The sequence below is a fragment of the Myotis myotis genome, unplaced genomic scaffold (genome assembly GCF_014108235.1).
Source record: "Myotis myotis isolate mMyoMyo1 unplaced genomic scaffold, mMyoMyo1.p scaffold_m19_p_10, whole genome shotgun sequence".
NCBI lineage: Eukaryota > Metazoa > Chordata > Mammalia > Chiroptera > Vespertilionidae > Myotis > Myotis myotis.
This window is the reverse complement of record NW_023416314.1, coordinates 865,211-893,025: the sequence shown is the minus strand read 5'-3', so window position 1 is coordinate 893,025 and position 27,815 is coordinate 865,211. Positions and strand designations below refer to the sequence as shown.

The window sequence follows — 27,815 nt, the reverse complement described above, 5'->3', positions numbered from 1 at the left end:
TTTCTGGCAATGGGAGCCCTGGCAAGACGTGCGAAGATGGGAGGAAGGACAGGCAGCCATTGCTCTCTGCAGCAGTGGGACGAGGTCTCCGCATCAGCCGTGCTCATGTGGCCCCTCCACGGCCACTCGACACTGTGCACCTCTCCCTGCACTGCAGTGGGTGCCACCCCTTTAACCTGCATCCCTTCAGCACCCTCTACCCTCCCTTTTGTTTCTTCAGCCCTTCCAATACTTTTGTAACCAATTTCCCATACTTAACACCCTTTGTTGGAAGTAACTAGCATGGTTTCTGACTTCCTGGCTAGAGCTGGGGGCATATAACCCGCAAATATTTCCCAAATCTACCCGTGTACTACTGCCACAACTCCCACTCTAACCCTGGCACAGTGATCTCACCCCTGGACTCCTGCACAGCTGGGCTCCTAAGGCACAGCCAAGCAGGCCTGGAGCTAGTCAGGCAGGAGGGCCTAAGGCAGCAGCATTCCCTGGAGAGTGACCCACAGGAAAATGAGCTCTGGGAGAAAAATGGGGCCCCGCCACTGCCAACCTCGGAGGACCGGTGGCTGATTTTATCCCACAAAGTTGTTTTGCTTAAACTATTATTCACGGAAAGCCTATCACTAGGCCAAATTCCTTATCTCTGCTTTATGCTCAGTCTGCCTTTTCTTTCTCGTATTATAGATAGAACAGCAGGGTAACCTGAAAGATAAGAGCATTTTATTTGTAAAATCTTTGCCAACTCACTTAAGAATGAAAGAAAATAATTCCATTGCTGTAAGAACATCTTTTAACTTTTCTTCTAACCTGAGCATCCTAGGGTCCCAGAAATTCCAGTTTGCTGATCAAATCCCTCGGGTGGTAGAGGTACAAGCTCCCATAGGAAGGAAGCGAGTGTGCAGGGCTTCCTGGCAGGAAGGGTGGCAGGGCATACACTGCCCGAGTCCAGAGGACACAGGCCAGGAGCCAGGTGCCCGACGACAGCGTCCCCTCCGCTGGGCTGGAGGAGGGGCTGGGCCTTGGAGACAAAGTGCGAGGAGGTGCCTCAGCTGAAGGTTATTGTCTCTGCGTCTCCAGCTTGGGAGGTGGGCTTGGATGGAGGGGTGAATGCTTTCTTGCCTTCAGCTAGAGCTTTAAAATGCTGTGAGGAAAGAGAGGGAACATGGAGTGTTTGGAATATGCTCATTGCTGCATTTTAGCAAGAACTAACCTCTTTACAACCCTTTAAGCTCCAATTTTCTCCCAACTGTGCTTTCAAAACAATTCCTTGGTGTTGTCTTTGAAAAACAGCTAGAAATTTGTCCTGCTTCCTATAAAAATAAACCCTTTCCTTTCCTTCCTGCTTCTGTTCAATAGGCGACTTGGCTCTCCTGTAAGAATGAGTGCCCTCTGTAACCTCAGTGAAGGCCCACCTCCCCTCCCCTCCCTCTTCCTTAGAAGCCCCGCCGGCCTGCTGTGGGGAAGGGTAACGGGGACGGGGCAGAGACAGCCTCCCTGGTTCCAGGACACAATCAGAGCTGACTCAGAACAGTGAGACGGCAGCAGCCCTCACTGCAAGTCCATCCCTCGTGCTGGACTCACCTGCGAGTTCTTGAATTCGGAGTAGAGGGAAAAGAGCAGGTGGAGAGACTGGATCCGACTCTTGTAGATAGGAATGTCTAGGATGGCTGAAACCAAGACCTCCCATGAGCAGAACCACACAAAAATCTAGGACTTACGGGGCACCTGCTGAGGAGAGCCGATCCCCTCCGATGGGATGTGTTACCACGGCTTTGGGAGTGAAATACCCAGCAGGTAGTGGCACAAGCCCAAACACGGCCCTTCATGCATTTCTCCCCGGTCGGGACAAGGAAGGGCTGGGAGAGCTTACCGCAGATCATGTCGATGTACGCAGCCAGGCTACAGTCGATCTCGGCCGTAGGCAGGCTCACCTGGGAGGGGCAAAGGAGGAGCCAAGGTCAAAAGCTGACTCTCTCTAAGAGCTGTTACCATAGTCACATGTATTATGGGCTAAATGGCATCCCCCCCGCCCAAATCCCTATGTTGAAATCCTAACTCCCAGCACCTCAGAACATGACTGTATTAGAGATACAGTCTTAAAGGAGATAATTAATCATCAGGATGGACCCAAAGCCAGTATGACTGGTGTCCTTATTAAAAAAGGAAATAAAGGCACGGACACATACAGAGGGCAGACCCCGTGAAGACACAGGGAGATGGCCAATAAGAAAGGTTCTGGGAAAAACCAACTGTGCCAACAACTTGCTTTCAGATGTCAAGCCTCTGGAAGTGTGAGAAAAAAAAATACATACCTGTTGCTTAAGCCACAGCCTGTGGTACTTCGTTATGGCAGCCCCAGGGAATAATACAATATGCTTGTTTTTTTCTCTGATCAGTGAAATGGAATTGGGCCTATTCATTAACCACCAAAGTAGCACACAATCTAACAGAACCAAAAGATTTATAAGTAAAATACACTGCCATGCTACCCTTCTGTGTGTATTTGTGTAAAAGAAAATGGTACTATGCTATGTCCAAATATTAATAATTACTTGGCATCAAAAGGCCTCATGGTCCTTGGCCACCAAAGGAACAGAAAAACTGGACATGACATCTCAGGTGACAGGCTCTGGATGTAAACAAGTTATACTGTAAATCTAAAAACCATTAGCTTCTTAATCCCTGACCAGTTATCTCAGTGGTTAGTGTTGGCCTTTGGACGAAAGGGTCATGAGTCCTCAGCCATCCAGATCTTGTGTTTGCCTTTCATTACCATTTTGTAATTTTTTTTTTAATTTTACCAATTTCTTATGAAATTTATGCCTGTATTTTTAAGTGAAATCTTTATTGTTGAAAGTATTACGTATGTCCCCCTTTCCTCCCCACTGACCCTTCTAGCCCACCCCCGCCCCATGCCCCAGGCCTTCACCACCCTACTGTCTGTCCGTGGGTCATGCATAGATGCATACAAGTTTTGGTTGATCTCTTCCCACCCACCCCCACCTTCCCTCTGAGATTTCTAATGTGTTCTATGCTTCTATGTCTCTGGATCTATTTTGTTCATCAGATTATTTGCTCATTAGATTCCACATATGAGTGACATCATGTAACACTTGTCTTTCACTGACTGGCTTATTTCACTTAGCATGATACGCTCCAGGTCTCTCCATGCTATCTCAAAGGGTAAGAGATCCTTCATTGTTACTACTGCATAGTATTCCATGGTGTAAATGTACCACAACTTTTTTATCCACTCATCCACTGATGGGCACTTGGGCTGTTTCCAGATCTTAGCTATTGTAAATTGTGCTGCTATGAACATAAGGGTGCATACATTCTTTCTGAATGGTGTTTTGGGTTTCTTAGGATATATTCCTAGAAGTGGCATCACTGGGTCAAATGGCAGTTCCATATTTAATTTTTGAGGAAACTCCATACTGTTTTCCATAGTGGCTGCACCAGTCTGCAGTCCCACCAGCAGTGTACTAGGGTTCGCTTTTCTCCGCATCCTCATCAGCACTTGTTGTTGCTGGTAGCCATCTGACAGGTGTGAGCTGATACCTCATTGTTGTTTTGATTTGCATCTCTCTGATGATCAGTGATTTGAGCATTTTTCATGTCTCTTGGCCTTCTTTATGTCCACTTTGGAGAAGTGTCTCTCTAGGTCCTTTATCCATTTTTTATTGGATTGTCTTCCTTTTGTTAAGTTGTATGAGTTCCTTATACATTTTGGGTATTGGCCCTTTATCAGATGTGTCATTGCCAAATGTTCTCCCACACAGTGGCTCCCTTTTCGTTTTGGAGATGGTTTCCTTTGCTGTGCAGAAGCCTTTTATTTTGATGTGGTCCCGTTTGCTTGTTTTCTCCTTAGTTTCTTTGCCCTAGGACCGTGGTCGGCAAACCGCGGCTCGCGAGCCACATGCGGCTCTTTGGCCCCTTTGAGTGTGGCTCTTCCACAAAATACCATGTGCAGGCGCGCACATACAGTGCGATTGAAACTTCGTGGCCCATGCGCAGAAGTCGGTATTTTGTGGAAGAGCCAGTATTTTGTGGAAGAGCCACACTCAAGGGGCCAAAGAGCTGCATGTGGCTCGTGAGCCTCGGTTTGCCAACCACTGCCTAGGACATGTATCCATACACATACTGCCATGGGAGATGTCTGAGATTTTGCTGTGTAGGATTTTTATGGTTTCCTGACTTACATTTAAGTCTTTTTTTATCCATTGTGAGTTTATTATTGTGAATGGTGTAAGCTGGTGGTCTAGTTTCATTTTTTTGCATGTATCTGTCCAATTTTCCCAACACTATTTATTGAAGAGACTGTCTTGACTCCACTGTATGTTCTTTTTTAAGTAGAAATAGAACAGATGCCCCTAAGTATCTCTTCGGAAGCAGAAAGCTCCATCAGGCCAAGACTAGAGGCAGTGTGGTGCCCAGAGGAAGTGTGGTTTCCCTGTCTCTTCTGGGCTTAGTCCCAATCCATGGATAGCGATTAGCATGATAACTGTGAATGTGGTCCAGTTTGGAAGCAGTCAATTCAACCATGGTGTAGTCATTAAAGCATCCAGACCCACTGGTCATTCTATTTGCTACTATGTATAGAATCAGTTTATCATTTTCTAGTAAATTATTTGCAAGGTTCCTGAAGTGATTATTTTCTATTCTTATTGGTAGGCATTTAGCTGTGGGTCATTTAAAAATACTTGGTCATTTAAATTCTCGGTGATGTATTATTAGTGTGCTAGGGTTGCCGTTACGAAATATCACAAACTGGGTGGCTTCAAAAAGAAAAATTTATCTTCTCAGTTTAGAGGTTAGAAATTTAAGATCAATGTGTTAGCCCAGGCTGGCATTACTCAGTAGTTGGAGCACTGGCCCTCAAAGGGTCTCGGGTTCAATTCCTGGTGAAACGCATGTACCTGGGTTGCAGGGTTTTTAAAAATATATTTTTAATTGTTAACAGTATTACTGATATCTTCCTTATGCCCCTCCTCCAAGCCCCTACCCACCCCCAGGTCTTCACCACCCTATTGCCCGGGTCCATGGGCTGTGCATGTAAGTACAGAAGTTCTTTGGTTTATCTCTTATCCCCACAACCCCACATCGAGGTGTCTCAGTCTGCTCCATGCCTCCCTGCTTCAGGTCTTATTTTGTTGGTCAATTCATTTTGTTCATTCGTTTCCACAAATAAGTGAGATCATGTGACATTTGTCTTTCTCAGTTTGGCTTATTCCACTTAGCATGATAGTCTCCAGGTCCCCCCACACTGTCCCAAAGGGTAAGAGCTCCCTCCTTTTTACAGCTGCTCAGTATTCCATGGGGTAAGTGTCCCACAGCTTCCTTATCCACTCATCTGCTGATGGGCACTTGGGCTGTTTCCAAATCTTAGCTATTGTAAATAATGCTGCTGTGAACATAGGGGTGCACATATTCTTTCGGTTTGGTGTTTTGTGGTTTTTAGGATATATTCCCAGAATTGCGATCACTGGATCAAATTAAAAATGGTGTTTCATTTTTAATTTTTTGAGGAAACTCCATACTGTTTTCCATAGTGGCTGCACCAATCTGTATTCCCACCAGCAGTGAACTAGTATTCCTTTTTCTCCCCATCCTCACCAGCACTTGTTAATTTTTTTATGATAGCCATTCTGACCGGCGTGAGGTGGTATCTCATTGTGGTTTTAATTTGCATTTCTCTGATTAGTGACTTTTAGCACTTTTTCATGTGTCTCTTGGCATTTGTATGTCCTCTTTGGAGAAATGTCTATTAAGGTCTTCTGCCCATTGTTTAATTGGATTGTTTGTCTTCTTTTTGTTGAGTTGTATGAATACTTTATATATTTTGAGTATTAATCCTTTATCAAATGTATCATTGACAAATATGTTCTCCCATTCAGTGGGTTCCCTTTTCAATGTAATGGTTTGTGGTTTTTTGCTGTGCAGAAACTTATTTTGATGTAGTCCCATTTGTTTATTTTTTCCTTAGTTTCCTTTGCCCTAGGACAGCGGTTACCAACCTTTCAGATCTCACAGACCACTAGTGGTGTGCAGACCACCGTTTGGTGACCACTGCTTCAAAGGTTTCCTTAAACCAGCGGTTGCCAACCTTTTGGACCTCACAGACCACTGGTTGGCAACTGCTGCCCTAGGAGATATATCCATAAACATATTGCTATGTGAGATTTTACTGCCTATATTTTCTTCTAAGACTTTTATGGTTTCATGCCTCACATTTAGGTCTTTTATGCACCTTGAGTTTATTTTTGTGTATGGTGCAAGATGATGGTCTGGCTTCATTTTTTGAATGTGTCTGTCCAGTTTTCCCAGCACCATTTTTTGAAGAGACTGTCTTTACTTCATTGTTTGTTCTTGCCTCCTTTGTCAAATATTAATTGACTGTAATGGTGTGGGCCAATTTCTGTGGTCGCTGTTGTGATCTATTTGTCTATATGCCTGTTCTTGTGCCAGTACCAGGCTATTTTGGTTATAATGGCTTTGTAGTATAGTTTGCTTTATGGTATTGTGATCCCTCCTACTTCATTCTTCTTTAAGATCACTGCAGTTATATGGGGTCTTTTATGGTTCAATATAAATTTTTGGAATATTTGTTCTAGCTCTGTGAAGTATGCCATTGGTATTATAATAGGAATTGTGTTGAATCTGTAGATTGCTTTGGGTAGTATAGACATTTTAATTATGTTAATTATTCCAATCTATGAACACAGTATATTCTTCCACTTGTTTATATCTACGTCTATCTCTCTCTTTTTTTAAGATTCTATCTTATTTATTTTGCTAACCCTCACCCGAGGATATTTTTCCATTAATTTTTAGAGAAAGAGAGTGGAAGAGAGAGGGAAAGAGAAAAATATCAATGTGAGAGAAACACATCGACTGGTTGCCTCCTGCACATGCCCGGACCAGGGCCAGGAGGAGCTTGCAACTGAGGTACATGCCCTTGACCAGAATTGAACCTGGAACCCGTAGGTCCACAGGCCGATGCTCTATCCACTGAGTCAAACTGGCTAGGGCTCTATTTCTTCTTCTCATTACAGCAGTCCCTTTAGCATTTCTTGCAGTGCTGGTTTAGTTGTGATAAACTCCTTTAGCCTTTTTTTGCCTGGGAAGCTCTTATTTCACCGTCTATTTTTGAATGACAGCCTTGCTGGATATAGGAGTCTTGGTTTTAGATCCTTGCTTTCGTTATCTTGAGTACATTGTGCCAGTCCCTCTGGCCTGTAGAGTTTCTCATGAGAAATCAGCTGACAGCCTTATGGAGTTCCTTTGTAGATAACAAATTACTTTTCTCTTGCTGCCTTTAAGATTCGCTGTCTTTAATTTTTGGAATTTTAATTATGATGTGCCTGGGCGTGGGCCTGTTTGGATTCTTTTTGCTTGGGACTCTCTGTGCCTCCTAAACTTGTGTGACTTTCTCTTTCACCATGTTAGGGAAGTTTTCTGCCATTATTTCTTCAAACACATTCTTTATCTCTTGCTCACTTTCTCTCCTCCTGGCATACCTATTATATGAATACTAGAGGCCCGGTGCACAAAATTCGTGCATGAAGGAGGGGGGGTCCCTCAATCCAGCCTGCACCCTCTCGCAATCTGGGACCCCTCGGGGGCTGTCCGACTGCCAGTTTAGGCCCAATCCCGCAGGACCCAAACTGGCAGTCGGACAGCCCCCTTGCAATCCAGGACCACTGGCTCTAACTGCTTGCCTGCCTACCTGCCTGCTCACCACTAACCACTCTGCCTGCCTGCCTCATTGCCCCTAACCACTCTGTCTGCCTGCCTCATCACCCCTAACCCCTCTGCCTGGCTGCCTGATCGCCCCTAACCACTCTGCCTGCCTGCCTGATAGTCCCTGCTTGCCTGCCTGCCTCATCGCCCCTAACTGCCTCTGCCTGCCTGATTGCCCCTAACCACCTCTTCCCTGTCTTCTAATTTACTGATCCAATCCTCAGTTTCTCCTAATCTGTTGTGTATTCCTTCCAATGTGTTCTTTTTAAAAAAATATATTTTTATTGATTTCAGAGAGAGAGGGAGATAGAAACATCGATGAGAGTGTGTCATTGATCAGCCGCCTCTTGCACACTCCCTACTGAGGATTGAGCCTGCAACCTGGGCATGCACCCTGACCAGGAATTGAATTGTAACCTCCTAGTTCATAGGTTGACACTCAAGCACTGAGCCATGTTGGCCAAGCTCCAATGTTATTAGTGCTATCTCATTCTTCATTTCCAAGACCCCGTGTAAGTTTGGTGTGCCCAGTCTGTGTCCTCCTGAAACCCTAATGTGCCAGATTAAGGACCTCTGGTCTTTTTCACAATTGCTATACCTTTTCTCATGCTGTTGAGCATCTTTGCCGTTATTATTCTGAACTCTCTATCTGATAAGTTTCTTATCTTCATTTCGTTTAGAGCTTCTTCTGGAGAATTCTCTTGTTCTTTCATTTGAGGATTGTTTTTTTGTCTCCCCATTTTGGCTGTCTGTTTGAATTTGTATCTGTGTATTAGGTAGATGTGCTACAGTGCCCAATCTCTAGTCCAGAACAATGTCAGACACTGTTTCTGATAGGCCCTGAGTCCCCTGTTTGGAGCTATCAGCAATCCACAGCTTGTGGCTCCCTCTGCTGGGGCTGGGTGCTTTTGGAAAGGACCAAGGTATGCACCAGGCTCTGCTTTTCCTATCCCTGAGCCCAGAAGGAGATCAGGCAAAGACTCAAAGCCTCCAGAGAGCTGCCTCTGCCTGCAGTCTGATTGTTCTATTCCTGTATTTTTGAAATTTGGGGTACTTAAGAATAGCATAAATATCTCTGGAAAAGTAGAGTCTAAAGTAATAATACAGGAAATATATATACATGTTTACCAATAGGTATATGTTACAATGTTCTTAGAAATATTAACATAATATTGTAATAATATTTCATTTATAATAACCCAAAACTGGAAACTATCCAAATGGCTACCATAGGATGGATAAGTAAACTGTCACATATTCAAATAATGTAGTATCATGCAGTAATGAGAAAAAAAGGACAACAATGTAAGAAACAGTACTGATGCATCTTCACATGGATGAACAATATAGATGAGCAAAAGAAATAGGACACAAAAGAGTTCAATTACATTTAGATAAAATACAAAATAGGCAAACCTAATCTATGGAATTAGAAATTAGGAAGAAAAAAGACAGAAAAGAAAAAAAGGAAGAGAAAAGGTCAGGATAGTGGTTATGTTGGGATAGCTGAGCATGAGGGGAATTCTAGGTTGCTAGCAATGTTCTGCTTTTTTATCTAATGTGTTGATTTACACATAGGTGTTCAGCTGTGAAAATTAGTATGTGTACCTTTCTGATTATGTAATTTACCTCAATTAATAAGCTAATAATGATAATGACATAGGAAGAAAACACTGGGCCCTAGAGTGAATGCCATACTTTCTTAGCTCCTGCTACCTTCCACTCACCTTGCCCAAAAGCTCCTCAAACTCTGGGGACCATTCCTGCATCAGCGTGTCAATATCAGGCATGGGTCTAAGAGTAGAGAGGTAAATATGAACAAGAAACATGGACAGGTGACATGAGCAATCTCTGAGAGGTCCTCGATCTGGCACATTAGGATTTCCAGAGAATACAGACTGGGCATCTCAAACCTACCCTGGACCTGGGGTTTGGAGAAGCTGGCTAAGTAATATCAGATAAATCACAATCTTTATGTCTGCAATCTCAGCCAGTAGCTGCCATGATCTATAGGACCTCAGGTTGATCAAATATGTCCCCAGCTTTTGGGCCCTCTTCTCAAAAGCAATGGGTTTCCACATGGTGAAGGTTGCCATGGGTTACAGTGGTGAAGAAGGTAGCATTTCTTACCTGGTATAGTGTACAGTTGCAGGGGGCTTAGAACGATGCAACTCAGAGATGCTCTCAATCCATGTGTCAATGGCTTTGGGATTCTTTTCTGCATCTTCCAGGCTCTTTACTTTCATGTGTTGCTAGAAAATCAAGGGGAAAGCCTGACTCGTGGCATTGAAGTAGCTCTCGTTTTCACAGAGTGACTCATCATATGCTGCTGCTATTTCATACACAAAGTAGCTGATGAAAAGGGAGGCTTCACGGCAGCCAAATGAAGATTATAGGAAACCCTGATAAAACTTTCTAGAGCCCTGGGAAAGGAGAAGGTCAATAAGATAGGACTGACCATAATAACACATCATTTCACACCTACTGGGATAGCTAGAGTGAAAAAGAGAGTAGCACGTGCTGATGAGGATGTGGAGAAATTGTAACTTTCATTCATCACTGGTAGCAAATTGTAAAATGATTCAGCCACTTTGGAAAACAGTTTGGCAGTTCCTCAAAATACTAAACAGATACCATATGGCCTAGTAATCCCATTCCTACATATATATCCAAGAGAAATAACAATATGTGTCCATGCAGAAACTTGTACATCTTCACGGCAGCATAATTAAGAAAAGTGGAAACAACTGGTGAGTAGATAAACAAAATGTGAAGTTTCCATACAATGGAATTGTGTTCAGCCATTAAAAAAAAAAAAAAAAAAATGAAGCAGTTACCAGATTCTAGGAGCAGGGGGAAATGAGGAGTGACTACTAATGGGTACACAGTTTCTTTCTGGAATGATGAAAATGTTCTTAGATGATGATGCTTCTACAGTTCTGTGAATATACTAAAAATCACTAAACTGTACAATTTTAAAGGATGAATTTTATGGTAGGTACATTATATCTCAATAAAACTGTTACGTAAAAAATAGGACTGTCCTGAAACCACAGCCATCACTTCTAGTAGGCAGTAAATCAACCATATACACACCAACAAGGCCTCCACTCTGGCCCTCTCCCATTGGGCCTGTACTATACTAGCATCTTACTGTGATGTTGTGCTGTTTGGAATTCTCTGTTAACCAGAGTGAGAGTACTGTAGGGTCTGACTGCTTTGTAGAAGGCTCATCTAATACCAAGAGGCCAAGGTTGTCAGGCTTCCCATCAGGACGTGGGACCTGGGTAAGAGAAAAGTGAGAAAACAGAGAAAAAAATGAGACAGACATAAAAAGGCCATGCATCTTGTTTTCAATAAGCTCAAGAGGAAGAACTATTCTGCTTCATCACTGCTACTAGTATCAAAAAGCATGCCTGTCTGCCATACTGCACTAAAATCCTACCTAGAAAACATACATGAGCCCTGACCAGTTTGGCTCAGTGTATAGAGCATCAGCCTGCGGATTCAAGGGTCCCAGGTTCGATTCCAGTCAAGGGCATGTGCCTTGGTTGCGGGCACATCCCCAGCGGGGAGTGTGCAGGAGGCAGCTGATCAATGTTTCTCTCTCATCGATGTTTCTAACTCTCTATCCCTCTCCCTTCCTCTCTGTAAAAAATCAATAAAATATATTTTAAAAAAGAAAAAGAAAAAGAAAACATACATGATCTACAGGACCTTAAATAGAAAGCTGAAGTCATGGATAATTAGGCAGCAAATATATGACAATTTTTAACATATAATGAGATAATCAAGTACTACAGACTAGCAATGAATATAACATGGAGTAGAGAGCAAGGTTAAGAATTCTAATGAAATGAAGGTTATATATCAAGGTAGCCAATGCTTGTCAAGAAAATTAGTGGAACTGGTAGAGTAATAGAGGTGTCAGAAGAAACACCTCTGGACTCATGTTTAGGATGTTCTGACTGTACCTTTAAGAATGCATCAATATCCCCAACAGCTGGGATAAAATCAGGAATGAAAGGTTTCAGTTTGTGGTCCAGGTCAATCAACTGAGGTGTATACCTAGGAGATAATGCCAAGGGAAGATGGAAACAGAAACTTACTTTACTATTTAGGTTTTAAAAATCTAAGGAGAATGGCCTCAGACTAGAGGCAGGAAAGGGCAAGGTAGGGCCAGGGGGTTATGGTAAGAAGACCTAATACTCACCTACTTATATATTGGAAGAGTTCTTTAACCTCAGCAGAAACTGGCAAATGCTCATAATCGGCAGGATCATAGGCCCTGGGGAAAGAAATATATGATTCCACCCAGAGAGGAGCAGATGCCGCCCAGCCCGGGTTCAGCCCCTGGGCTACTACACTCATTGGGCACTGGACTCAAAACCTAGATTATGCTCCACCCACATCTGCCTTTCCTGGGTGGTTTGCAAGGCAAATTTAAAATTTATTAAAATTAGCCCTAGCTGGTTTGGCTCGGTGGATAGAGCGTCAGCCTGCGGACTGAAGAGTCCCAGGTTTGATTCCAGCCAAGGGCACATGCCGGGGTTGCGGGCTTGATCTCCAGTAGGGGGTGTGCAGGAGGCAGCCAATCAATGATTCTCTCTCATCATTGATGTTACTATCTCCCTCTCCCATCCTCTCTAAAATCAATAAAATATATTTTTTTAAAAAATTAGCCCTAGCTGCCCTGACCGGTTTGGCTCAGCGTCTGCCTGCGGACTCAAGGGTCCCAGGTTCGATTCCGGTCAAGGGCATGTACCTTGGTTGCAGGCACATCCCCAGTGGGGCGTGTGCAGGAGGCAGCTGATCAATGTTTCTAACTCTCTATTCCTCTCCCTTCCTCTCTGTAAAAAAAAAAATCGATAAAATATATTTGAAAGAAGAAAAAAATAAATAAATAAAATTTATTAAAATTAGCTTTATCTCTGACAATAAAGAACAGAGCTGCAGAAAATCCAAAACATAATTTTTAAACATTTTAGAATATAGCAGAAACATCACTGATGAAAGAGAAACATTGATCAACTGCCTCCTGCATGCCCCCTACTGGGAATCGAGCCTGCAACCTAGGCATGTGCCCTGACCAGGAATCAAACTGTCAACTCCTGGTTCATAGGTTAATGCTCAACCACTGAGCCACATCAGCTGGGCCTCCCCTTTTATGAATGAAAGGGATGAAGAGAAAAGGTAGAATGAGATTTTAATTTCTGGCATGAAAATAATTTGCCTCAAGAAAATAAGTTATTTTAGCCAAAACCGGTTTGGCTCAGTGGATAGAGCGTTGGCCTGCAGACTAAAAGGTCCCAGGTTCGATTCCGGTCAAGGGCATGTACCTGGGTTGCCGGCACATCCCCAGTAGGAGATGTGCAGGAGGCAGCTGATCGATGTTTCTCTCTCATCGATGTTTCTAACTCTCTTTCTCTCTCCTTTCCTCTCTGTAAAAAAATCAATAAAATATATTTTTTAAAAAAAGAAAATAAGTTATTTTTGTAAAGATGTTTTTCACAGTATTATTATTATTATTTTTTTTGACCGCGCAACTTTGCCTGGGGAGCACTGGGGACAGTCCGCCCCGCCCCCCACCCCCTCGCAAGGGCACGTACTTCGGTTACAGACTGGATCCCGGCCTTAATCGGGGCACGTGCAGGAGGCAACCAATCAATGTGTCTCTCTCAGATCCATGTTTCTCTGTCTCTCGCCCTTTCCCACTCTCTCTAAATATCAATGGAAAAATATCCTCAGGTGAGGATTAACAACAACAACAAAATAGTTGTATTGACACATGAAATGCATACAATAAAAAATAGAATATATATTAATTATAATTAAGTAAAATGCAATGAACATTGACAAAGCATATAATTAACTGAAAGTTATTAATAAAGTCGTTCTGGGGAGAGTTGCTTAATAAAAAATTAAGTAGATTAATGACTTAAAGTTTACATTTCCCTAATTATAATTAGGGAAGTAAGTTGGGAAGCATGAAAAGTCAGTATGGTATTAAACATTTGCTTCATTTAATTAATGTCAACCTGCAGGTGGATAATGCAAAGGTAAGGTAACTATTTTTATTTTTATTTAAGTACTTTAATAAATGATATATGCATATGGTACAAAATAAAAGGTACAAAATGCATACAATGAAAAGTTATGTCTCCCTTCCACACCTGTCCCCTTGCCACCAAGTTCTCCTTCCAAGAATAATCACTATTATTAATTTCTAGTGTATCCTATGCATAGTCTATGTAATGTTTGTTTTATACCAGCCGTGGGCAAACTACGGCCTGCGGGCCGGATTCGGCCCGTTTGAAATGAATAAAACTATTGAAAGAAAAGACCGTACCCTTTTATGTAATGATGTTTACTTTGAATTTATATTAGTTCACACAAACATTCCATCCATGCTTTTGTTCCGGCCCTCCGGTCCAGTTTAAGAACCCATTGTGGCCCTCGAGTCAAACAGTTTGCCCACCCCTGTTTTATACACATGGTAGCAAAGCATGAACACTTCTATACCTTTTAAAAATTTAATAGTATCACTTGGAAATTGTTCTCTTTTTTGTTGTTAATCCTCACCCGAGGATATTTTTCCAATGATTTTTAGAGAGAATGGAAGGGAGGAGGAGAGAGAGAGAGAGAAACATGGATGTGAGACACATACATCAATTGGTTGCCTCCCGCACACACCCAATGAGGGCTGTGGATTGAGCCTGCAACCGAGGTACATGCCCTTGGGTGGAATCAAACCTGGGACCCTTCAGTCTGCAGGCCGACGCTCTAGCCACTGAGCCACACCAGCAAGGGCCTGGAGACTGTTCTTTACCAGTGCAAAGAATGCTACCTCATTGTTTTCCAGGGCTAGATAAAGTTCCACTGACTGGTTATATCATCATTTATTTAACCGGTAATTATATTTTAAATGGATGGGTCTTAGAATCCACTTTGATTAAAACCTATAGGGATGGGTCATGACTAATCTAACAACAGGGTTTGGAACAGGGCGAGAGGTTTTGTACTTAAGCATCATTCAGGAACGTTTTGCCTCATGTGGGCCCTGAAGAACCCGTCCATAAAGGGTCTGAGCTGAGAGTTTTCTACTCCTGTGCACATGTGCTTCCTTGCTAAACAGAAATGCTTTGGTATGTACATAACTTTATTTTGCCCCAGAATGTGAACTCCCCGAAGTCAGGGACCATCTTTTGGATTTACTCAGCGAATCCACATGACCTGAGTCCACAAATGTTTCCGACAGTGCAAGTGACATTGAGACTCAGTGAGGCAGTGGATCAGAAAAGAATGAAAACTCACTCAGATGGGTTTCTGAGACACATAGAAATCCTAAATAGAGATCAAAGGAGATGCTGGAACTTCACTTTTAACTGATACTCTCCTAGTCCATGTTTTGAAGAAGGTGCTTTCCTCACCCTTCTAGTGGGGCTCCGTGCTCTTCATCATCATCATCTTCATCCGAATCCGTTTCTGATGAGTCATCATCATCATCGTCATTTTCACTAAAGCCTTGTTGAGGCGTCAGCTGCAAGGTCTTCTTCTTCTCCTGGGAGAGAGCACAGCAGGCGAGAGAGATCCAGGTAAGGAAACAGGAGTGAACCTATGTCATTTTCTCCCAGGACTCTAACCCGTCCCTCCTTCCTGGCGCCACATCAGAGAGAAGGCAGCAGTCCCCGAAAGGCCTCGAGACCGTCTGCTCCTGCTGACTACACACTGGTCCCCACTTTCTATAACCATATTCTCGTTCTCTGCTTGAGGTTTAGGCATAAATTTTATCCAGTATATATCTATCTGACCTGTTACTTAGGAGACCCTGAGACCTCTGCATAAACTACCCGGTAGATTCAACCCTAAAACTTGGGGACTTTTGGAGAAAGGCACCTCTAAATTGTTATATTGGAAGGAAATGAGGAAAAGTGAAGTGTGAAGACAAACTTTAGGGGATCTTAATATTCAGAGGTCCTAAGGAGGAAATCTAGTATTTAATTTGCAAGACTGCCCAGAGTAGGCTGCTTGTAACTATCAAAAGAAAGTTCATGACCAACTCTGTGCCTGAATTCTGATCAGCAGTTCCGGAGACTACAGGTATTCTGTTTCCATTCTCTTTAAAGGGTATCTAACTGATCCAAATTTCCCTTCCCTTCCCCCTTAAGTTAGATGCAAGGATTAGGCCCTGGCTGGGTGGATCAGTTGTCAGAGTATCGTGCTGATACACCCAGGCTGCAGGTTCAATTGCCAGTCAGGGAGCATATAAGAATGAACTAATAAGTGGAGCAGCAAATCAATGTCTCTCTCTTTCTAAAATCAATCAATCAATAATTTTTTAAATACAAAAAATGCAACGACTATGCATTGTATCTCAAGAGACTCTTCTGTTACTGGCATTACAACCTATCTTTCTGAGCTTCAGGTTCTCTATGTACCATCCCACCCTCTCAAGGCCATGAGAAGGGATCTGATGGTGCTTGGAGGGGCAGTTGGGATGGGGTCCATATCTTTGCCTCTGTGGCTTGGAGCCTGAGAAGTGCCCTCACTTAGGACCTGAAGGATGACCAATTGGCCCCCTTTAAAAGTAGATTTTGAGCCGAAACCGGTTTGGCTCAGTGGATGGAGCGTCGGCCTGCGGACTGAGAGGTCCCGGGTTCGATTCCGGTCAGGGGCATGTACCTGGGTTGCGGGCACATCCCCAGTGGGAGATGCGCAGGAGGCGGCTGATCGATGTTTCTCTCTCATCGATGTTTCTGACTCTCTATCTCTCTCTTTTCTCTCTGTAAAAAATCAATAAAATATATGAAGAAAAAAAAAAGTAGATTTTGAAAGCTTGGTTTCCAAATGCAATATGGCTTATACTAAGGTTAATAGATTTTGGTTCTAGTTTTTAAATTATATAACACTAGAGGCCCGATACATGAAAATGCGTGCAAGAGTAGGCCTTCCTTCCCCTGGCTGCTGGCACCGGCTTCCCTCCGGCACCTGAGACCTGGGTAGCTTCCCTCTGGCCCCCAGCTTTGTCCAGAAGGACGTTGGGTCTAACGAGCATATTATCCTTTTATTATTGTAGATTTATTTCATGGTAAAGCAGCTACTGGCACATAAAATTGTGACACATTAAAGGACATCAAAAACTGCTTTTGGGCCCAGCTGGCATGGCTCAGTGATTGAGCATCAACCTATGAACCAGGGGGTAACAGTTCAATTCCCACTCAAGGCACATGCTGGGTTGTGGGCTCGATCCGCAGTGTGGGGCATGCAGGAGGCAGCAGATCAATGATTCTCTCTCATCATTGGTGTTTCTATCTCTCCCTCTCCCTTCCTCTCTGAAATCAATAAAAAATTATTTAAACACACACAAACACAAAAACTTCTTTTGGTCACAGCACAACACAGATTTATTATACATGGCCTTGGATACTTTTTTATAACATAGCATTATACAAATACCTGAAAAATGACTCTGTGGGTTAGATGTTAACACAGCACACTATTAAAAACACAGCACACTACTCACAAAGTGGGGCTCCATTAAAATGGCACCTCTCAGGCCTTTTACGAAATCAGTCTATATCACCAAAGCTTTCTGCGCTGCTTCAAATGTTCTCTCTCATAGAGCTGTGAAGGCTCCTGTTCCTCACGGACAGCTAACCTGTGACCAGTGGACCACAGGCTAAGGCTGAACACAATGGTGCTAAAAGAGCACACGCACTACTTTAAGGCCTCACCTGGCTTAGAGCTGTAGGCATCTTTCTGTCTTTCTCTCAGAAACAGTTCATAGAACAACAATAAAGTAACATCTGGGTCTTAAGACTTCAAAATTAAAGTATCTTTCACAAAATATTGACAATAAACGAATGCCTAAAACAATGACTCCAAACTTGTTTAATAAAGAAAATGACCTGGGCCTGGCTGGCGAGGCTCAGGGGTTGGACACTGACCTATGAACCAGGAGGTCAGGGTTCCATTCCCGGTTTGGGCTTGATCCTCAGTGTGGGGCACAGGAGGCAGCCGATCAATGATTCTCTCATCACTGATGTTTCTATCTCTCGCTCCCTCTCCCTTCCTCTCCGAAATCAATACAAATATATTTTCAAAAAAAGAAAAGAAAGAAAATTACTTGGAGTGCTTGCTAAAAATATAAACCCCCATGCTTTTACCTTCAAGACTCTGATTTGGTATTTCTAGATGGGGACTGGGAATCTGCATTTTAAAAATTAAGTGTCTCCAGTTGATTCTTATGATCAGTAAAGTTTGCAGAACACCGGCCTATATTATATGAAATTCCTCACCAGAAAGTCAGCGGTAGCCCTGGCTGATGTGGCTCAGTTGGTTGGGCGCTGTCCCTACATAGAAAAGTTGCAGTTTCGATTCCCAGTCAGGGCACACACATCCCCAGGGTTATCTGCTCGATTCCCAGTAGGGGGAGTGCAGGAGGCAGCCGATTAATGTTTCTCTCTCTCCCTTCCTTTCTGTCTAAAACTCAATTTCTAAAAATCTTTTTAAAAAGTCAGCTGTAATAGTAGTCTTTATTCCAAAGGAGATTCAAAAATCTTAAGCTTTTTTCTTCCTGATTATCCTCCATGAGCTCAAAGGTACCAGACCACTGGAGGTGACCATCCAAGAAATGCTTACTACTGAACTGGTGTCAACTGTAACTACTAAACAATCAAAGCAGGAGAAGCTGGGCTATACTGCACCTTGTTATTTTCCTCTTCATACTCATCACTGCTGTTATCAGCCATAGTCTTGTTTGGAAGATGGGCAGAACGAGCAAGTCCTTAGAAGAAAAGTTTTCCCTTTAGGTTATTGTTAAAAGAATTTTTAAGGACAAATAATTTCTAGTTTATAATATTTTATAATCTGACCACAGTTTATATGAGCATCTAGCTAAAAGATAGGAGACTGAACCCTAGCCATGGCTTTTCAATTCAATTCAAACATGTATTTACTAAGCATTTCTGTGCTTAAGGCACTGGGTTAGACATTATACTAACTGATTATTTGCTGTTACATAAATAGTATAAAATCTGCCATTAGTTTACATACACATTGATAAAATGAGGTTAGTAATTAATAAAGTGAAAAGAGTACTGGATTTATACTCAAAATACTGAGTTTGGAGGACATTCTATCACTTGGACAAAATGACCCCTTCTCTGGGTCTCAGTATTCCTACCTCTGAACGAGGTCCGTAATACCTCTCACTCAGGACTGTTGTAAGGATCAAATGAAAGAACTTAGATGAAAGAAACGAACCCAGCTCCTGTCAAATATTAGTCACAAATATAAATCTGAATCAGCCTGGCCCATGTGGCTCAGTGGTTGAGTGTCGATCCATGAACCAAGAGGTCACAGTTTGATTCCTGGTCAGGGCACATGCCCAGGTTGCGGGCTTGATCCCCAATAGGGGGTATGCAGGAGGCAGCCAATCAATAATTCTAACACATGCTACAGCATGAATGAATCTTGAAAACATTATGCTAAGTGAAATAAGCCAGACACAAAAGAACAAATATTGTAAGATTCCACTTATGTGTACCTAGAGTAGGCAAATTCATAGAGACAATGTAGAATAGAGGCTACCAGGAGCTGGGAGGCAGAGGGAGATGGGGAGTTATTATTTAACTAGAGGCCCGGTGCACAAAAATTTGTGCACTGGGGGGGAGGGGGGTCCCTCAGCCTGGACTGTGCCCTCTCGCAGTCTAGGACCCCTCGGGAGATAACGACCTGCTGGCTTAGGCCTGCTCCCGGGTGGCAGAGGGCAGGCCCAATCCCTAGGTGCAGCCCCTGGTCGGGCTCAGAGCAGGGCTGATTGGGGAGTTGGGGTGCCGCCCCCTGTCATACACAGAGCAGGGCGATTGGGAGGTTGTGATTCCAACCTCAGTCACACTCAGGGTAGGGCCGATTGGGGGGTTGGAGCACCATCCCCTGTCACACTCAAGGCAGGGTCAATGGGGAGGTTGCGGCGCCACCCCCTGTCATGCACAGAGCAGGGCCCATCAGGGGGTTGGGGCACCGCCCTCTATCACCCACAGAGCAGGGCCAATCAGGGGGTTGGGGTGCCGCCACTCTCACACTCAGGGCAGGGCCGATTGGGAGGTTATGGCTCTACCCCGTCACACACAGAGCAGGGCCCATGGGCAGGGGTCGGGGGGTGGGGTGGGTGGTTGGGGCGCCGCACCCTGTCACACACAAAGCAGGGCCGATCAGGGGGTTGGGGCGCTGCACCCTGTCACACACAGAGCCGCAGGGCGATCGGGGGTTTGGGCGCTGCCCCCTGTCACGCTGATCCCGGTGCTGGGAGGCATATTACCCTTTTACTATATAGGGTAGAGGCCTGGTGCATGGGTGGGTGCTGGCTGGTTTGCCCTGAAAGGTGTCCTGGATCAGGGTGGGGGTCCCCACTGGGGTGCCTGGCCAGCCTGGGTGAGGGGATGATGGCTGTTTGCAGCTGGTCACACATCCTTCAGGGTGGGGGTCCCCACTGGAGTGCCTGGCCAGCCTGGGTGAGGGAATGATGGCTGTTTGCAGCTGGTCACACACCCTTCAGGGTGGGGGTCCCCACTGGGGTGCCTGGCCAGTCTGGGTGAGGAGCTGAGGGCTGTTTTCAGGCTGGGGGTGACTGAAGCTCCCAACCGCTCCTTTTTTTCTTTTCTTTTTTTTTTTTTTATTCTGGGCCAGCTTTAGCTCTGAGGCTTGGCTCCAGCTCTTAGGCCTCTGCTGCTGAAAGTAGGTTTCTGGCCTTTGCTTACAATGTTGCGATCCTGCTGGCTGAAGCCCAGCAGGTTTCTAGGGTTTTGTTTAGCTTCTATGTTTGTTACATAGTTGCTTGCAGCTCAGAGGCCTGCAGGGGCAGGCGGGGAACGTTGGAGTCCTCTGTCACTGAAGCAAGCAAACCTCATGTTAGTTTCAAGCTGCCTGGCTGCCGCCCGCCATCTTGGCTGACAGTTAATTTGCATATCTTGCTGATTAGCCAATGGGAAGGGTAGCAGTCGTACGCCAATTACCATGTTTCTCTTTTATTAGATAGGATGGGTACAGTTTCTGTTCAGGATGGTGCAAAAGAACTGGAAATAGATAGTGAGATAGCTATGCAATATGGATTTACTTAATGTCACTGAATCATATACTTAAAATAGGTTTCAAATGGTAAATTTTATATTAGGTATACGGTATTTACCACAAAAAACAAACAACCCTAAATGTCACCCTTTGTTCCTAACTCAAAAGCCAAATCCAATCCATAATCAAGTCTTAGTGATTTTTGAAATATTTTTTATTGATTTCAGAGAGAGGCAGGGAAAGGGAGAGAGACAGAAACATCAATGATGAGAGAGAATCACTGATCAGCTGCCTCCTACACATCCCCCCACACTGGGGATCAAGCCCGCAAATCAGACATGTGCCCTGACTGGGAATGAAACCATGACCTCCTGGCTCATGGGTTGATGTTCAACCACTGAGCACACCGGCTGGACAAGTTTTAGTGATTTTTCTTCTCTTTATTCTCAGCTTCCTCACAACATACAAGCCACTATCACTCAACTCACCATTGCAACAGTCCTTCCAACTGCTTCCTGCTTTCACCTTTCCAACCATTCTAGGGCAGTAGCACAGCCTCCAGGGCTCTGCTGCCCACTGCTGCCCCTCTCCGCCTCCCTCCTGCATGTTTATTCTGATATCACTCCTTCCCCTCACATGCTGGTCCCTTTCAAGTCCTCAAACTCAATTTCTTTCTGGCATCAGGGCCTTTTCACATTTCATTTGCTGTTCTTTTTTCCTGGCCTACTTTTCCTCACTGTCTGGATCCCCCCATCTTTCAGTCTCAAATGTCACCTCATAGGCCATCCCTGATAATCTATCAAAAGTAGATCCCAGCCCTGGCCGGTTTGGCTCAGTAGATAGAGCATCAGCCTGTGGACTGAAGGGTCCTGGGTTCAATTCTGGTCAAGAGCACATGCCCAGGTTGCAGGCTCAATCCCCAGTAGGGGGTGTGCAGGAGGCAGCTGATCAATGATTTTCTCTCATCATTGATGTTTCTCTCTCTCCCTCCCTCTCTTTTCCTCTCTGAAATCAATAAAAAAATATATTTAAAAAAAATAGATTCGCCCTAACCGGTTTGGCTCAGTGGATAGAGCATTGGCTTGCAGACTCAAGGGTCCCGGGTTCGATTCTGGTCAAGGGCATGTACCTTGGTTGCCGGCACATCCCCAGTGGGGAGTGTGCAGGAGGCAGCTGATCGATGTTTCTCTCTCATCAATGTTTCTAACTCTCTATCCCTCTCCCTTCCTCTCTGTAAAAAATCAATAAAGTATATTTAAAAAAAAAAAAAATAGATCCCACTCCTCACCATTATTCTTCCTCCTAACATCAAGTTCTTTGCCTCCATCAATGCATTTACCACATTTGTATGTTCATTTATTCATTTGTCATGTCTCCCATGATTACAAGCCTCAGGGTGGCAGAAGCAATGTCTTTTAATACCTGTATGTGCAGTTCCGAGCATAAGGCTGATGCACAGTATGCATTCAAAAATGCATTGCTGGCCCTAGCTGGTTTGGCTCCGTGGATAGAGCATCGACCTGCGAACTGAAAGGTCTCAGGTTCGATTCCGGTCAAGGGCACATGGCCGGGTTGTGGGCTTAATCCCCAGTGGGGGACTTGCAGGAGGCAGCTGATCTATGATTCTCTCTCATCATTGATGTTTCTATCTCTCTCTCCCTCTTCCTTCCTCTCTGAAATCAATATATATATATATATATATATATATATATATATATATACTAATAAAAGAGAAAAATGGTAATTGGTGTACAGCGCTACCCTTTTCATTGGCTAATCAGGGCTATATGCAAATTAACTGCCAACTGAGATGGCAGTTAAATGCCAACAAAGATGGCGGCTAATTTGCATATGTAGGCACAATGCAGGGAGGCGAAAGGGAAAGCAGGAAGAAGCCCCCTGCCACTGACAGTGATCGGAAACCCAGGCGGGAGCTAAGAGGTGGGGGGCAGGGCAAAGGCATTAGGCCTGGGCAGGGGTGGAGCCTGCAACCACGGGGAGCTGGGGGTCCCCTGCCCAGGCCTAATGCTTCAGCCAGAGGTGTTAGGCCTGGGCAGGGGCAGAGCGGGAGATCGCGGGGAGCTGGGAGTCCCCTGCCCAGGCCTAATGCCTCAGCCAGAGGCGTTAGGCCTGGGCAGGGGCGGAGCCTGCAACCGCGGGGAGCTGGGGGTCCCCTGCCCAGGCCTGACACCTCTGCCGGAGGCCTCAGGCCTGGTCAAGGGGCCGATCCGGTGATTGGTGATCGGAGGGTAATGAGGGTCAACTCCTCTGGCCGAGGCATCAGGCCTGGGCGGGGGGCTGGGGGTCCCCTGCCCAGGCCTGATGCCTGGGCCAGAGGCATCAGGCCTGGGTGGGGGGCAGAGCCGGGGATTGGAGGGATATGATGGTCCCCTTGCCCAGGCCTGAAGCCTGGGTCAGAGGCATCAGGCTTGGGTCGGGGGTGGAGCAAGCGATCAGAGGGAGATGGGGGTCCCCTGCCCAGGCATGATTCCTGGGCCAGAGGCCTCAGGCCTGGGCGGGGGTCAGAGCCAGTGATCGGGGGGAGATGGGGGTCCCCTGTCCAAGCCTGACACCTCTGGCGGAGGCGTCAGGCCTGGGCAAGGGGCCGATCAGGCGATCGGAGGGTGATGGGGGTCTACGCCTCTGGCCGAGGCATCAGGCCTGGGCAAGGGGGAGAGCCAGCAATCGGAGGGGTCTGGGGGTCCCCTGCCCAGGCCTGACGCTTGGGCCAGAGGCATCAGGCCTGGGCTGGGGGCAGAACCAGTGATGGGGAGAAATGAGGGTCCCGTGCCCAGGCCTGACACCTCTGTCAGAGGCGTCAGGCCTGGGCAAGGGGCCGATCCTGCGATTGGAGGGTGATGGGGGTCAACGCCTGAGGGCTCCCAGTATGTGAGAGGGGGCAGGCTGGGCTGAGGGACACTCCCCCCCCCACACACACACACCCAGTGCATGAATTTCATGCACCGGGCCCCTAGTGTGTATATGTATGTGTGTGTGTGTGTGTGTGTGTGTGTGTGTGTATATATCTTACCTAATAGACAAACATGTAAATTAATCATCCCTCTACTATGCTCACCAGCCAATCAGGAGAGTATGCAAATTAACCCAACAAAGATAGTGGTTAATTTGCATAAGTAGGGGCGAAATGGCAGAGCCAAGACTGAAGGCTCCAGCCCAAGCGAAGGCCTGGGTCCCGGTTCCGGAGGAAAACTGGTGCCGGCATCCAGGGGAAGGGAAGGCCTATTGCACCAATCTCTTCGTGCAATGGGCCTCTAGTATATATATAATGCATTGTTGAATAAATGACAGTGTCAGGTCCTCTTAAACTATCCCATTGATATTTTTATTGGGATTGCAGGTTAAGGGCAGGTTACTGAAGCATTTTCAAAAATGAGCAAAACAGTTTTAATAAGTTAAAACACACACACACCAGGCCCCTGACAGACTGTGAGCAGAGCAGCAGCCTAAAGTAAGTGGCAGTTGGGAACACTGATCAGACTGGAGGAAGACCCCGAAACCTGGGGGCTGTGTTTTCTTCCCCCTTAACTAGTTGCAACACAGGAGCAATGGCAAGTGAAGAAACCTGGCTCTGAACGTGGACATCTGCTATTACAAAACAGACTTCTTGGAGACAGTCATCGGTCCAGCTGCTCTTTGTTCTGAGGACCGTTTTCTTTCTTTCCTTTTCATTCCTCTCTTACCTCTGTATCTTGGGGTTGGAGTATAAATACTTGCCACGTCTTCGGAGTCGTTAATCTCTAGGCGCTCATCATATGTCTGGTTTTCAACAATCTTGGTCTAAGCAAAAGGAGACATGGTTACAGAGCGCATATGATCGGACACTACGCACTCCGTGGAGAGGGGCACTGATCCTCGTCCTTACCCACGACACCCACTTCGCCCCCTTTCACACCCTCCTTCAGGCCCCTGGCCCGAGGTCCAGCAGGGAGTTCCTCTGCGGCAGCCCCGGTAGGGCCTGCGGCCAGGAGGCGGCGCCTGGCGGGAACAGCGGCTGACGTCTCCCCAGCTCCCCAGACGGTCAAGCCCCGCCGCAGGGGCATAGCTTTCCTGGGGGATGGCGGCTCTCTCCCGGGCTCCGTGCGTCCCCCGAGGCTGGCCAGGTTCCCCAGGGAGGCCGTACCGGCTCTAGAAGAGGCCTGTCCCTGGGGTTCCCTCGTCGACCGGGCGCCGGGGGCACTCCCGTCTCAGTCCCGTCCAATAACCCCGGGAGCATCGCCCCCACCTCCACCCCACCTCCGTCTTGCAGGTCGAATCCCCCTCAGTTTCTTGGGCAGTAAACGCAGCAGGATGATGGTGAGTGGCGGGAGGGAGGGAGTCAAGGAGCAGCTGTAACGGAGACGAGCAACACGGGGGCTCCTGGACGGCGGGAAGAGGCGTCCTCCTCCTTCCTCCCGGGCGGGAGAGAGGCAGCGGTCCCCCGCCTGCCGCCTACCTGGAGCCCCGCTGAATCCGTCTCCTCTGCCTGGAAGGCACCCCGGCCTGCGGCTGGGGTCTCGCTCCAACCCTGGCCAGGCCACTTGAGGGACTCCGCCCGGAGAGACCCGCCTGTGGTCCGCGGCCGGTCGCTAGGGGAACACAAGCAGCTCTGAGCTCTCGCGGTGCTCTCACTCTCGCGAGACCTTCTCTCCTCCCGGCGCGCCCGCTCTGCCCGCGCCAGCGCGGAGGCGGAGACGGCTGGGAAGCAGCCTCTCTGGGCGCCTGTGGCGACACCCTGCGGTCACGGTGGGAAGGCGAGAGGGTAGGTGCATGGAGGGCGCTCTCCATCTGGGATACCCACGTCAGTACCACGGGGCATACATTTCCTTCCTCATGCATCGGTCCGCTCAGAATGTAAGCCGCGTCTTTAAGGAATAGTCCCACGACTCTTGGTGCGTTCTCTTTCCATTTCTGTTCCACTAGAGGCCTTCGCAGGCATGGTGTCCCATTGCACGGGACACGCTTCTAACGAATTACTTGTTTACCTGAGATTCCAGTTTAACCTGGTGTCCGTATGTTCATTCGCTAGAGAAGACTGCGCTTCTTTAGGGCAAGATCTGTGTCTGCTTAATTTTAAGATCTTCATAGCATCAGTGCGTTGCATAAATTAGGTGCTTTAAAGGTACTCATTGGGCGGGTGAAGGAATGAGTGAAGGAAGATGTAAGGAACAAATATTTCAAAACTACAGCCATTTGGGAGGAGGGAGAGAGAGAGAGAGAAAAGAAGATTGGAAATTTGACCCTGAATACCTGCCAGAGGAAAGTGTCAAAGTGGTTTTAAAAGGAAAATGAGACCTGGCTGGGTAGCTCTCAGCGGTTCTCAACCTGTGGGTCGCGATCCCTTTGGCGGTCAAACGAGCCTTTCACAGGGGTCGCCTAAGACCATCCTGTATATCAGATATTTACATGACGATTCATAACAGTAGCAACATTACAGTTATGAAGTAGCAACGAAAATAGTTTTATGGTTGGGGGTCACCACAACATGAGGAACTGTATTTAAAGGGCCAGAAGCTTGAGAACCACTGGTTAGAACATCATCCTCAGACCCAAGGTCCTGGGTCTGAAACAACCAATGAACGCTTGAACAAGTGGAGCAGCAGATCTCTCTCTCGATCTCTCTCTCTCTCATCAATAAATTTAAAAAATATTTTTGTTAAAGAAAGGAAAATGAGGGACACCTCTTCTGAGACTTCTGTTTAAAAATGGAGCTGCAACATATTTTAAAAATTTTTGTAATCTATTACTGCTAATAATGAATATTTATTGTTGAGCACTTTCTAAGTAGGAGTACTTAGATTATATAATCTTATGTATTAATATACTAGTGGCCTGGTGCACAGATTTGTGCACATTGAAAGGGGAGGTCTCTCAGCCCGGCCTGTGCCATCTCGCAGTCTGGGACCCCTCCGGGGATGACCACCTGCTGGCTTAGGCCTGCTCCCCGGGGGATTGGGCCTAAGATGGCAATCAGACATCCCTCTGGCAGCCCGGCAGTCCTCGGGGGATGTCCACTTGCCAGCGGGGATAGACCTAAGCTGCAGTCAGACATCCTTAGTGCTGCTGAGGAGGCAGGAGAGGCTCCCACCACCACCGCTGTACTGGCAGCCATCAGCCTGGCTTGTAGCTGAGCAGAGCTCCCCCATGTGGGAGCGCACTGACCACCAGGGGGCAGCTCCTTCATTGAGTGTCTGCCCCCTGGTGGTCAATGTGTGTCATAGTGACCAGTCATTCCCAGTCTTTCTGCTGTTAGGGTCAGTTTACATATTACCCTTTTACTATATAGGATAGAGGCCTGTGCACGGGTGGGGACCAGCTGGTTTGCCTTAAAGGGTGTCCCGGATCAGGGTGGGGGTCCCGCTTGGGTGCCTGGCCAGCCTGGGTGAGGGGCTGATGGCTGTTTGCAGCTGGCCACACCCCCTTCAGGGTGGGGGTCCCCACTGGGGTGCCTGGCCAGTCTGGGTGAGGGGCTGAGGGCTGTTTTCAGGCTGGCGGGCGACTGAAACTCCCAGCCTCTCCTTTTTTCTTTTCTTTTTTTATTCTGGGATTTACTTACCTTCTATAATTAAAACATTGTTGCCATCACTGGCGCTCCCAGTTCTGAGGCCGCGGCCAGCTGAAAGCAGGAATCTGGGGTTTGTTTAGCTACTATAATTGAAACTCTGTTGCTTGCGGGCTCAGAGCTGGACCGTGGCAGGCGGGGAACCCTGGTTTCCTCCATCACTGGAGCAAGCAAGCCTCCTGTTCACTTCAACTGTGTGGCTGCTGGCCATCATCTTGGTTGGCAGTTAATTTGCATATCACCCTGATTAGCCAATGGGAAGCGTAGTGGAGGTATGGTTAATTACCCTTTTTGTCTTTTATTAGATAGGATACTAGTGGCCTGGTGCACAGATTTGTGCACATTGAAAGAAAAATAATTAGAATATTTTAATATTGCTATTTGCCCTTTCTCCCTCAGTACTTGAGAGCCGGGCGGCAGCCCTGCCCCCGCCACCTCTGCTGGT

General features: G+C 46.2%; 1 protein-coding gene across 8 annotated transcripts; it reads right to left on the bottom strand.

Moving 5' to 3' along the window:
- Positions 1–695: 695 nt before the first annotated feature.
- On the bottom strand, positions 696–25,421 carry IFT46 (intraflagellar transport 46). 8 transcript variants are annotated; one of them, XM_036324112.1, is made up of 12 exons: positions 25,265–25,421; positions 24,513–24,609; positions 18,447–18,526; positions 15,171–15,301; positions 11,954–12,028; positions 11,715–11,808; positions 10,895–11,023; positions 9,871–9,992; positions 9,468–9,534; positions 1,868–1,928; positions 1,579–1,664; positions 696–1,138 (listed from the first exon to the last, which is right to left on the bottom strand). In XM_036324112.1, the coding sequence occupies exons 3-12, from the start codon at positions 18,489–18,491 to the stop codon at positions 1,043–1,045; spliced, it is 906 nt and encodes a 301-aa protein (XP_036180005.1). In that variant the 5' UTR covers positions 18,492–18,526; positions 24,513–24,609; positions 25,265–25,421; the 3' UTR covers positions 696–1,042. The 8 variants fall into 8 exon arrangements, 7 of the variants coding, with proteins under 7 accessions (XP_036180005.1, XP_036180009.1, XP_036180002.1 ...); XM_036324116.1 differs by having other exon boundaries at positions 24,547–24,609; XM_036324109.1 differs by lacking the exon at positions 25,265–25,421 and adding an exon at positions 24,953–25,258.
- Between the last annotated feature and the right edge of the window lie 2,394 nt (positions 25,422–27,815).

What these genes read in the sequence shown, in the direction of transcription:
- IFT46 (XM_036324109.1), bottom strand. Translation starts at nt 25,045, where the DNA reads ATGCTCCCGGGGTTATTGGACGGGACTGAGACGGGAGTGCCCCCGGCG. An exon ending in ACAGGCCTCTTCTAGAGCCG is followed by an intron (nt 24,610 to 24,952) that starts GTACGGCCTCCC and finishes CCTTTTGCTTAG; the next exon opens with ACCAAGATTGTTGAAAACCA. An exon ending in CACGGAGCCCCACTAGAAGG is followed by an intron (nt 12,029 to 15,170) that starts GTGAGGAAAGCA and finishes TTCTTTCCCCAG; the next exon opens with GGCCTATGATCCTGCCGATT.